The sequence below is a fragment of the Juglans regia genome, chromosome 4 (assembly GCF_001411555.2).
Source record: "Juglans regia cultivar Chandler chromosome 4, Walnut 2.0, whole genome shotgun sequence".
Classification (NCBI taxonomy): domain Eukaryota; kingdom Viridiplantae; phylum Streptophyta; class Magnoliopsida; order Fagales; family Juglandaceae; genus Juglans; species Juglans regia.
This window is the reverse complement of record NC_049904.1, coordinates 791131-803875: the sequence shown is the minus strand read 5'-3', so window position 1 is coordinate 803875 and position 12745 is coordinate 791131. Positions and strand designations below refer to the sequence as shown.

General features: G+C 33.5%; 1 protein-coding gene across 1 annotated transcript; it reads left to right on the top strand.

The window, feature by feature from the left end:
* Nucleotides 1–10110: 10110 nt before the first annotated feature.
* On the top strand, nucleotides 10111–12545 carry LOC108989957 (cationic peroxidase 1-like). Its single transcript, XM_018963747.2, has 4 exons — nucleotides 10111–10419; nucleotides 11192–11374; nucleotides 11488–11656; nucleotides 11802–12545. The coding sequence occupies exons 1-4, from the start codon at nucleotides 10180–10182 to the stop codon at nucleotides 12188–12190; spliced, it is 981 nt and encodes a 326-aa protein (XP_018819292.1). The 5' UTR covers nucleotides 10111–10179; the 3' UTR covers nucleotides 12191–12545.
* Nucleotides 12546–12745: the final 200 nt, after the last annotated feature.

The window sequence follows — 12745 nt, the reverse complement described above, 5'->3', positions numbered from 1 at the left end:
AAATTTTAAATCCAAGATCACGCCATCATTATCGCCCAATCAGTTTGACCAATGTCATCTATAAAATCATCACTAAAATACTGGCAAGCCGTTTCAAAATCACCATTCCCCGCATCATCTTGCCTCTTCACACGACTTTTTTCCCTGGCCACAACATAAAAGAAAATATGATGATTGCCTATGAGCTATTTCACTATCTAAAGAAAAAATTGGAGAAAATATGACTAATTACAATAAAGCTTCACATGGAAAAGACTTTCGATTATATGGAATGGGGTTTTCTATTCACAGTGATGCAGATTTTGGGATTTAGCAATACTTGGTTCAATCTGATATAAGAATTTATCACGACAACATCATTTTCGATTCTCATTAATGGATCTCCAAGAGGCTTTTTCAAAGCTCAATGGGGACTCAAACAAGGTAGATCCATCTCGCATTTTCTATTTATATTGAGTATGGAGGTGCTATCCAAACTAATAGCCAGATCATAGGTCCAAGAAAAATTTGAAGGTATTCGACTGAGTAGAAACAGTCCCCCAATCTCTCACCTATTATTTGCAAACGATCTAATCATTTTCAAAAAAACAGATGAAAAAAGTGCTCAAGTTCTATCTGAAAACCTGGAGAAATATCAAGATTGATTGGAACAAAAAATCAATCTCAATAAGTCCTCAATTTTCATCACGAGAAATACCAATTCCACAATCAAAGTTGCAATCACTCAAATACTGTTATACAAGTCATCCTCATCCAGAATGAAATATTTAGGACTTTGAAGTTCTTTCAATAAAGCCAAAAAAAAAAAAAGTTTCAAAGATTTAATGGAGAAAATCAACAATAAGTTATAATGTTGGAAGTTAAAATTACTTTCACAAGCAAGGAGGACAATGCTAACCAGATCAATGGTAAGCACAGTTTTTTCATATTAAATGTTATCATTTATGCTGTCAAAATCAGTGTGCGAGTCGTTGAATACAAACTTTAAAAATTTTCAGTGGGGTTTCTCCAAAAATTAGAATCACAATCTCATATTAAAGTCATGGGAATCTATCTATCAACCCAAAAACTTAGGTGGGCTTGGACTAAGATCAATGAAAAATATGAACTTAACGCTTCTAGCAAAAAAGGGATGGGAAATGAGCCAGGAAAATACTGGACTATGGCATGAGGTCCTCTAAAAAATATTACCTGAACATTTTAGATTTTTAGAATGTACCACAAAAAGTGTTGGACTCGTGGTTATGGAAGGGACTTCTCAAGACAAGGGAACTACTTTAAAAAAACAAGTGCTATCAAATTTTCAATGGTTTATCAGTCAATGTGTGGTTTGAGCCTTGGATCCCAACATTGGATAAATTCAAGCCCAAGCCTTTTCATCAAATGAATGAGGTACACTCGCTCCTGATAGTCTTTGATATCATTGCAAACAATCATCACTCTTGGAATACTGAAAAAATGCTTACTCTGTTTGAGTAAGATAGCATTATAGAAATTCAAAAACTTCCTCTCCCTTTAAGTAGCCAAAGACAAGACTCAATAATTTAGAACTCAAATCACAACGTAAAACTCTCTGTGAAACCGGCCACCACATAGTGGCAAAAGGTCCAAATGTCACACCACTGCAAAATTTTCCAAGCTCTAACTTTAAAACTCTAGAGTCTGAAAATTCATGATTATCACAAGTTACCACTTTGGAAAATAATATGAAATATGTTTCCCACAAGGGCAAGACTGAGCAATGTCATTCCAATTTTCAACCTGAAAACTGTTCCTTGTACAACGAAGAGAAGAAACAATGATCCATCTTTTCATTGAATGTCCAATCACTTGCATACTATGGCATTAAAGCAGCTGACGACCACTAAAGCTTGCCTTAATGCTAAGAAATTAAATGTCAGATTGGATACAACTAATAATCAATCCAGTACCAGTATTGGGATTAATGCCTCAAAAAAACATCCATTTCAGATTTTCATGGTAATAGTGCCGAATTTTATATAGAGGTAATAAAACAATATTGTTTACAATCATGCAGCCATCTTGCTTAAAAAAGCAACAATCCAGCTAGAAAAGATGTTCCAAGCCTATAAATAAACATGAGAGCAAAAGTCAAAAGTCCATCAAAGATTAAATTGGGTACCACCACCTCCAAATCAATGAAGCTTCTCTTTTGATGCAGTAGTAAGAGATTCTTTCTCTACATGATTTTCAGCTATATGTCGAGACTCAAAAGGCAATATATTGAAAATATGGATTTTAAAAATTTCAACAACCAATCTAATCATGATAGCTGAAGCCTCAACAGCTCTCCTAGCTTCACAACTGGCAAAACAACTCGAGAAGAGTCCAACTGTCCCGGAAGGTGATGCACAACTTGTAATAGATGCAATAAAAAAAAATGAAGCTCCTTCACCAATATGGCAAATAACTTCAATCATAGATGACACCCGTTAAAATCTTCATTCTCGAGAAGATTAATATATATTGATCGTATCTAAGAACCAAGATGTACCAAGTGAACATGTCAATTTTTCATTGTTTTTAGTGAAATATTATTTTTTATTTCCTAAATTGTTAATATGAAAAGATTTAATTTATAAAAAATTTTAAAATTAGATTTCTTAAAATTAAATCTTATTACTTTAACAGTACTGTTAAAATACATCCTCCAAAAATATAATTTTTCTTTACATGATAATTTGTGCACTGAAGCACACGATACGGCTTGTGTTTCCGCGTTAAATGGACTGACTAGCTAGGAGTGAAGTCAATCAGCAAATAACACGCATGGAATCTTGTTTTCCAACATCATGCTTTATTAATAAAATTGATTCACACGTCCGAAGTCAAAAGAAAAAGAAAAAGTAAGCAGCAGCAACAAAAACAAAAAGAAGAGAGACATGCACCGCGTACCGGTAAAATTAATTAATCGATGTAGTAGTACTATATATATATAGAATAATATTGGAAGCTGGGAAATGGATTACGCTCCAAACCCTTAATTTTAAGAAAACAGATAAAATCGGATGATATCTTTGACCCATCTATGCTAGTTATTACCTGAAACCTTTCTACAAACCCCAGAATAATTAACTGATCATCAATTGAGGCAGGAATTAAATTAGGACATGCATGGAAACATGATATATATATATAGTAATCAATTTTAATGAATTTATAATTTCTAATGCGAGTTTGAATATTGTCGACCTTTGGTGATTGTTGACAATAATGTTTCACCGCCTTATACTTTCATGTTTTTTATTTTATTTGTACCATCGATACGTCCCATGCATTTTTTTTTTCTTTTTTTGAATTAGGAGATGGTGGTTTTAAACACTAGAACTCTATTTTAAAGATTGAAAATTATGTCAACCAGGCCACAGGCATTTAGCTATACGCCTCATGCATATTTTGATTTGACAATTTATGATCACCACCGAATGTAGGTTAATGTATATTTGCATGCATGAAAAATAATTAAGTAAATTAGCTTAAAAATATGAATATATCATTTTGCATCATTAAAGCTAGCTTAAAATAGTCAGTTTCCATGCATGATCTGATCAAGGCCTTTAATTAATTTATTTATAGTACCCTGTACTCCAATATTGTATTTCATATATGTATGCATGCATCCTGGATTTTCCATTGGTCGTTATTGCTGCGTTGCCTATATAATTTCCAATTTACGATCGAAAAGAAGTCCATGAATCTGAGCAATTAATCAAAATATTGGGCGAATGGCCGTAATCTTATCATTTGCCGGCCGATACCCGGCCTTCTTTTTTAAACACGACGACTGTCAAACTGATTATTATAATTTCCAAATCTGCACAAACAGTCTGTCGAAGTATTCTTGATGGCGATATTGCATATGCCAATGCCATGCATGCATGCATGCTTGCTAGCAATTATCAGTTTCACATCACTACTTTAAGCAATGGCGTGTGGGTCACCCATGATCATATAATACACTGGTAGTCTGAATTCTCCATTTTCTGCATGCCCTTTTCACATTTGTCCCGGTAATCATGCATGTGCATGCAACGCGTATCAGATAATATTAATCCTACTCATCATCAAGAAACTTTAATATATATATATATATATATATAATTATTTTGTAATTTTTAATAAACTATTCGATTTTTTAAAACTTAATCTATAAGTTTCAATAAAATTGAATTTAATAAAAAAATTATATTTTATTGAAAAATTATATAAAAATTATAAAATGATTGTGTATTTATGATCCGCTCCCAATGGAAATTAGAATACAAAAAGTCGGTGGAAAACCCAACTTAATTGGGTGTTACATGATGATCTGACGTCTGATTGTTATCATGTGCGCGCATGCATGTGATGATGTTTAATTGCCACTATTAAACCATGCAGTGTGTGAATATATGTTTGACTTGAATGGATTTTGGGCAAGCACCGGCCCGCGGGACGGCGCCAACTACGTAGCACAAAATAAGAAACGAAAAACAAATCTTATCGCTATATTTGACTGCTCAGAAAAGAAAAATTATTTTTTATTTTTTATTTAATAATTAAAGAAATATTTTAAGTGTATTGATATATTTTTTTATTTTTTAAAAATATTTAAAAATATAAATAAATAAAAAATTATAAAAATAATTAACAGTCAAAGGAAACGGATTCTAGATGACAGAGAAGTCCGAACTTACTGTTTAATTAATTAAATAACATACAAATATATAATATATTTCATAGAATATGTATACAATTAATGAAAAAGTCAAAAGTGGACGCTATTTCATGGAACGGTGGGTAAATAATAATAATAATAACAATAATAATAATTCTGCAATAATGAGGAAGGAAAGCTCGATCTCTATCCATCGACGGTGAAAGATATATAAGTACGTACGCTAAAACGCGCAATCCTTTTGACAATGTCTTCTGAATTCGTCGATTCGTTGAAGTGGGTATATATCTTACAAATTACGAAGCAGCAACGTAACATATATACACCGAGATCAGTTACGTACTTTGATATCCTTGTTCTAGCTTCTTCTTTTTACGTCCTACCTAGCCCATGATTGAGTACTACTAAATTAACAGGATTCTAGTAATGTTCATGTAACAAATTCCATTCACATGCACATCGTTATTGACACGGCGAAAAGAAGCTACTTTTACAAGTCCTTTATCATCATGCATGTGGCCAGACAAGTAACTTTTATGATCAGTGAGGCCCCATGCGGTTTTCAATATCTACGTACGTTCTGCTTTCAAACTTACAACACGCTACATCATGAGGAAAAGACGGCCAGGACTTTTCATAATGAGTATATATATATATTGGCCAAAGTAAATCATTAAACACTACTGTAAAATATTGTTCTAAATCCCTTCCTTCAATTAGATGAAATGGAGATGATTCAAAGACATTAGAGACCAGATTTGATTTGTAGAATTTTTAATAATTTTTTACAAGTAATTCGGAAAAAAATATTGATATATATATAAAAAATAATTTACTGCTTTTATTAGGTTTTTTCTAAGATTTGGTAGGAAAAAAAATGAGAAGTTATGTATTTGGATAAAGATCAGTTTTTGAGGTATTTTTAATTGCATGGGTTTTTGAAAGTTAATTTAGTACTGCATGCATGGGAAAGAAAAATGAATTGTTTCGATAAAGCTTTTGTCAAGATTTTCTGGGGTTTTTCCCATAAAGCATATTGATGAATGAACTTTCATCATGATCAGCAATGAGTACTTTTATATTAGGTAAAGCAATATTGGTTTATGAAGTCTGATTAGTTTTGTGAGCTGGAAAGGAACAGATAGATTGTTTGTTTAACTGTCACTTAACCTAGCACTCGAACGAAGCTCAAGCAGTGAGTTTACTCTAGGCGTGCTCGACAATTGCCTCGAGTGAAGTTTGGATAGAAAATTCACTCGAGACACGCTCGATAGTCTACTTGAACCAATGTTGGATTGTTTGTTCGCTCACGACGCGCTTGTTTGAACGAAGAAACTTGTTTTGTGAGAGTAAGATTTTATTTTCTCTATATATATATATATATGTTATGTTTATGTTCATAAGTGCATCACATTGAGAGAATAGAGAAACGCATACGGTCTAGAGCACTCGTGAGAGAGAAAAAGCCTTAGAGATAGAGTTGAGATAGTGTAAGTAGAGGAAAGCTCTCGTAACTCACTATGTGATTGTAATCTCCTATGGAATAAAATATCCTGCAACTCTATTGACGTAGACACATTGTTGAACCGCGTTAAATATTGTGTGTCGTGTGTGTGCTTGATTCCTGTGTTTCTGCATTTATTTAAATGTTTGTTTCGTTATCGTTGTGTGTGGGTTTGGTGTTTTTACAACAACTAGTATCAAGAGCCAAGGTTTAGGTTTGAAGGGAGAACGATGGCAAGAGACATAGTGAAGGTTGGAATCGAAAAGTTTGACGGCACAGACTTCGGGTAGTGGAAAATGCAGATCGAGGATTATTTTTACGGGAAGAAGCTCCATCTTCCTCTGTTGGGGCAAAAGCTGGAGAGCATGGGCAATATGAAGTGTAATTTGTTGGATTAAAAGTTTCTGGAGGTTATTCGGCTCAACCTTTCTAGATTAGTGGCATACAACGTTATTAAGGAGAGAACCACGACGGATATCATGACAGTTTAGTCAGATATGTATAAAAAATCGTCAGCGAATAACTAGGTGCATATAATGAAGAAACTGTTCAATCTGAGAATGTTAGAAGGTATGTCTATTTCCCAATGCTTTGAATGAATTTAATACGATCATAAATCAATTGCCTTCTATAGAAATTGAGTTTGAAGATAAGATAAGAGTAATGATTATGTTGGCATCGTTTCCAAATAGTTGGGAGGCCATGAGGAAGGCGGTAAGTAATTTAGCTGGCAAGATGAAACTGAATTACGATGATGTATGCTACATGGTTCTTGTTGAGGAGGTACACAGTTAAGACTCTGTGGAGGTTTTTGGTACAGGTTCTGCATTGAGTGTTGACAATCAAGGCAAGGAATATGAAAGGTCTAGGTATAAGAGCAAGTCGAGATATGTACAGCACATCATTTGCTGGAATTGTGGCAAGCCGGGGCACATCAAGAGAGACAGTTGAAATTAAAAAAGTATTGAGGATGACGTTGTGAACTTGGTGGTTGAAGAAATACATGACGCTCTATTTCTTGCAGCCCATAGCTTGGTTGATGATTAAGTGTTGGATTCAGGGGCTTCGTTCCATAGCACCTCACATCGAGAGATCATACAGAATTATGTTGCTGGTGATTTTGGAAAGATGTACACGGCTGATGGAGAGAGACTGGATGTAGTGGGAGTGGACGATATGCGCATCGTACTTCTGAACATAAGCGTGTGGACTTTTCAGTAAGTTAGACACATTCAAGATGTGAAGAAAAGCATGATCTCTATGAGACAGCTTGAAGACAACGGTTGAAAGAGCGTGGAAGGTCACTAAAGGAGCACTAGTATTGGCACATGGTAAGAGAACTAACACTTTGTATTTAACATCAGGGTCCAATGATGTGCAAGAAAATACAGGAGTGCAACAAAGCAATTTTGATCTCGTGAATCGGATGATGAAGCAAAATGGAGTCAGTTTTGTTGTTCCTCATATAAGCCTAGGGAAATCTCCTAACGCCATGGTGCGGAGCAGAGGTGTGAGAGACAGGGATAGAGCGTCTAGTGATTACTTACCTTGAAAAATACCATATAGGTAAAAGGTAGTGAGCCACGGTACTAAGGTAAAATATTGTGAGACGGGAGATTGAGCAAGTGAGAATTAGCTGATAAGAAGCTGACTGGACTTCCAGGGAGGAAGTAGGAATTGTACAAAAGATGGGCACGTTGACTGAAAGTAGAAAATGTTAGCAGTAGGAGATGAGATCAGTAGCCTAGATTAGAGAAGGGGACGTCAACAACAAATTCTCTGATGTTTGCCAGGGTCAGTTCGAGATTGGATATTCCCAGTGTAGTGGGAGTTGTGAGTCGCCCAATAGATGTGTTTACTGAGGGCGATGTACATGAGAGAGTGACATCGAGCTCAACTTTAGTGCGTCTTCTGTCTTGAAGATAGGAGATGTAAGCTACAATAAAAATAAAACCATTATAATATTTATCACTATTATATATAAATTAAAAATAAAATCATATAATATTTATCATGATTATATATAAAAATAAAATAAAATCACTACAATATTTATTAATATTAAAAAATCATTATAATAAAATCATTATAATATTTATTACTAAAAATAAAATCACTATAATATTTATGGGACCCATATATTTTTCAACTACCTATCTAAAAGTCAACAACTCAATATACTTCACACATCCAAACAACTCAAAATACTTTCAATGGAACCCACAAACTCACTCCAATCTGTACTCATAACTATTCACAAATATTCACAACATTTCTCAAGTATTCTCACTACCCAAACGTAGCCTTAGTCATTTTAAGGTCACTTTTAACAGTACCTAAATATATAGTTTTTTATTTTATTTTTTATAATCAAGTTTTTTTTAAGAGTTTTTTTAATCAAGTTAATAGAATGTTTCCTTTTACTAATGGGTAGTGCTACAGTCCCCAGCGTATTATTTAATATATATTTTATTTAAATAATTTTTATATAGATTTTTTAATATTTTAAAATATTTTAAAAAATAAAATAAAATAAAAATATTATTAAGAAAATATTTTTTTAATCCAAAAGTAAAAAATATATATTAAAAAATACTTTCTTAATCACCAAGTAAAATAAAAAATTATTAAAAAATATTTTTTTATAATTTTTTATTTTACTTCATGATTAAGAAAATATTTTTTAATAATATTATGATTTTTTTTTAAATATTTAAAATAATCATATTACAGCCCCCGTTGGGGGCTCCCGTTGAGCTTAACATATATTTTTTTATGTGCAATTTTTTAATTTATTTTTTATATAGATTTTTTTTACACTTATAAATATTTAAAAAAAATAAAATAAATTTAAAATATCATTAAAAAACACTTCCTTAATCAGAAAGTAAAAAAAAAAAAATCATTAGAAAACACTTCCTTAATCAGAAAGTAAAAAAAAAATCATTAAAAAATACTTTCTTAATCAGAAAGTAAAAAAAAAAATCATTAAAAAACACTTCCTTAATCAGAAAGTAAAAAATAAATCATTAAAAAACACTTCCTTAATCAGAAAGTAAAAAACAAATCATTAAAAAACACTTCTTTAATCAGAAAGAAAAAAAAAATACTTCCTTAATCAAAAAGTAAAATATAAATCATTAAATATTAATTTTTATTCTACTTCGTAATTAAGAAAATATTTTTAAATAATATTATAATTTTATTTTATTTTTTAAAATATTTAAAATTATTAAAAATATCTATATAAAAATAAATTTAAAAAATATATATAAAAAAATGCTACAGGCCCAGCGAGAGCTCCCAGCGGGGCATGTAGCATTTTCCTTTACTAATACGCGCGGCGCCATCCATGTAGACTTTGTAGGAAAAAAATATTCAGATATACCTTCCTCTAATCAATATATATATATATATTATAATTTTTATCCTTCTATGAGCTTAATATTTAAATATGTGTATTTAAAGTTTTCTTGTAGTATTTCATATATATATATATATATATATTACTATATATTCATGTATTCAGTACACCAATAAGTGAATTTATTGGTGATTTATTATTACTTTTTCTGGCATCCTAAAATATTATATCAAAAAATGGACAAATCGTCTACTGAGTCTGAGCAAGGCGGCCAGCAGCTTCCAGGCAAGGTCTTATAAAACTTAGAAGTGATTAGTCAACAACAGTCTGGCAAAATGCCAAAATACAGCAGATTTTTTAACCTCTCAACACGCCGATTAACAAACAAACTCCTCCACATATTAACTAAATTAAACAAACACGAAAATGCAATGCACCGCTAGCGAGATCACCTCCAAGGCTCCATCTATGATCTATCTTAATTAATATATATAATATTACATGTACACACACACACACACATATATATATATATGATACCTCTTGTGCCTTAGTCTCACACCAACGAAAAGCCTAGCTGCTTCTTCTAGTCTCATCTTGATCTTCTTTTTTCAGACGAAATCACTAGAACTCATGGCTTTCTATCATTCTACGGCCACCTCCAATATTATTCCCACTGCCACTAAATTCTGCCTTTTATTTTCACTTCTTATGGGAATGGTTTCGGCACAACTATCCTCTGATAATTTCTATGCAACATCATGCCCTAAAGCCCTTGAAACCATTAAATCGGGTGTGGACTCTGCGGTGCAAAGTGAGAAACGCATGGGAGCATCCTTGCTCCGTCTTCATTTTCATGACTGCTTTGTTAATGCAAGTTCTCTGATCTCTTTCTCATTTTTTTTGTTCCTTCTTCAGTATCAAATCAGTAAATGTCTGCATGTCGTGTTGCGTGTGCATGCCTGTATGTGAGTGCATGCGCACAACATATATAAGTAAATCCTAGCTAATACCTGTGGGTTGTTGATTTATGCAGTGAAACTGCATGATGTACACATCCAGCTCCTTAGATTAAATAACTGCGCATCACCTTGGCTTTGTTTTAGCAGCTTATGATCTGTTTTGCTTCAAACAACTATACATAACACCTATTCAGATCAGCACTACTAGACTTTAGGACATGACAGCTTCTTTGAAAGATTTTTAAGTCACATAAATATATTTTATATGCATTATTGGTCATTTTTATTTTTTTCATGCATTGGTTTACCATATCATCAAGATTTTTACTTGGTCGTGTTGCCCTTGATCAGTTTGATCAGGTAGACACGTTAATGTAAATTAACAAGTCGTGGGACCAAATGTCGCTAAAGATGCCTATAAAATAATCATATATGGCTATTTTAACATATAATAATCCAAAAGGTAGTCAAGAAGTTGGGTTGAACAATGTTCCGTGCTCAAGTCGGTACGTCACTTTTGGCCAGCCTCGATCCTCGCTAATTTTAATCATTTTCACATGCATGCTATATATATATATATATATATATATATATATATATATATATAAGACATATAAAAATTAATGTCTGATAAACTCGATATGGAAAATAATGAATTAAACATGATTAATTCTGTAAACTAGGGGTGTGATGCATCTGTTCTGTTGGACGGATCTGGAGGAGAGAAAGTAGCTGGTCCCAATGCTAACTCACTAAGGGGATTTGAAGTAATAGACAGCATCAAATCTGAAGTGGAGAAACTGTGCCCTGGTGTTGTGTCTTGTGCTGACATCTTAGCTGTTGCTGCTAGAGACTCAGTCGTTGCTGTAAGTGGCCGGGGAAGAAACACACATACACTTTAGTTCTTACTCTTATACCATGAATGTTGGCAAATTATAACATGTTGCTCATTTTGGTCGCAATATTGAATTGGATTCAGCTGAGTGGAGCTAGTTGGAGTTGGAAAGTTGAATTGGGCAGAAAAGACTCGGCCACTCCGGGTACTGCAAATATTGGTGACATCCCTGCTCCAACATTCAATCTTAGTGCCCTTATCACTTCCTTCTCAAACAAAGGTTTCACTGCCAAAGAAATGGTCGCTCTATCAGGTGGGCTTAACTTCTAAATATTAATTGATCATCCTCTTTTTAAACATGTAATTTTTAACCTCCAATATAAGGAGGATTCATGAAAATGAGCATTCAATTTAATTATATAGTTTCCTTACAATTTCTTCGATCTCTTGATGATCAGGATCTCACACAATCGGTCAAGCTAGGTGCGCAACCTTCCGTGCCAGGATTTACAATGAAACCAACATAGATTCCTCGTTCGCAACATCATTGAAATCCAACTGTCCAAGCGCAGGAGGAGACGACAATCTTTCCCCTCTCGACAGCACGAGTCCGACATCTTTAGACAATGCTTACTACAAGAATTTACAAGACCAAAAGGGTCTGTTGCACTCCGACCAACAACTCTTTAGTGGGGGTTCTACGGATGCTCAAGTTAAAGCTTATATCTCCGACCCGGCAAGTTTCCGAACAGACTTTGCCAATGCCATGGTGAAAATGGGAAACCTCAGCCCACTTACTGGCACTTATAACGGCCAGATCAGGACAAATTGCCATTCAGCAAATTAAGTCGTGTGCTTCTGAGTAACATTAATTCTCGTATTTTGGAAATTGAATTTGTGGTTGGCCTAGAATATAACAAGAATAATTCAGTGCATTCGTTCGTATGTTTTTCTGTGTCTTTTTGGTTTTGTAGAGTCAGCTTGGGTCGAAGTTGAGAGAAATTGAGAAATGTTGTATGTTGTATTGATATGTATGAGAGATGGGTTGATTATCATGCATATTAGTGATAAAATGAATTGGACATAAATCTTCTTTGGGATTTTCCCACGGAGGATTTTTGTGGCAAAAAGCAGACATTTTGTAGGAAAAGCTATATTCCCACAAAATTTTGTCGGGAAAAACTCGTGGGATAGAACTCGCCGAAAAAAGTGTTATATCCCACGAAAGGTTTAAGTTGTGGTCAATAAATACATTTTTCCACGAGACATCTCAAGACAAAATTCAAGTGGCTCACTGCAATTAACACGTTCGACTTCAATCCATTCCGTGGAAAATGTTCGTGGGTATTAGTATTACCCACGAGATTATGTGGTGGGGAAAACCAATATCCCACCGGCTTGG

Excerpts from the sequence above, each read along its gene's own strand:
- LOC108989957 (XM_018963747.2), top strand. The coding sequence starts at position 10,180 with ATGGCTTTCTATCATTCTACGGCCACCTCCAATATTATTCCCACTGCC. Across the intron at positions 10,420-11,191 it reads TTCATGACTGCTTTGTTAAT|GGGTGTGATGCATCTGTTCT; the intron begins GCAAGTTCTCTG and ends TCTGTAAACTAG. Across the intron at positions 11,657-11,801 it reads AGAAATGGTCGCTCTATCAG|GATCTCACACAATCGGTCAA; the intron begins GTGGGCTTAACT and ends CTTGATGATCAG.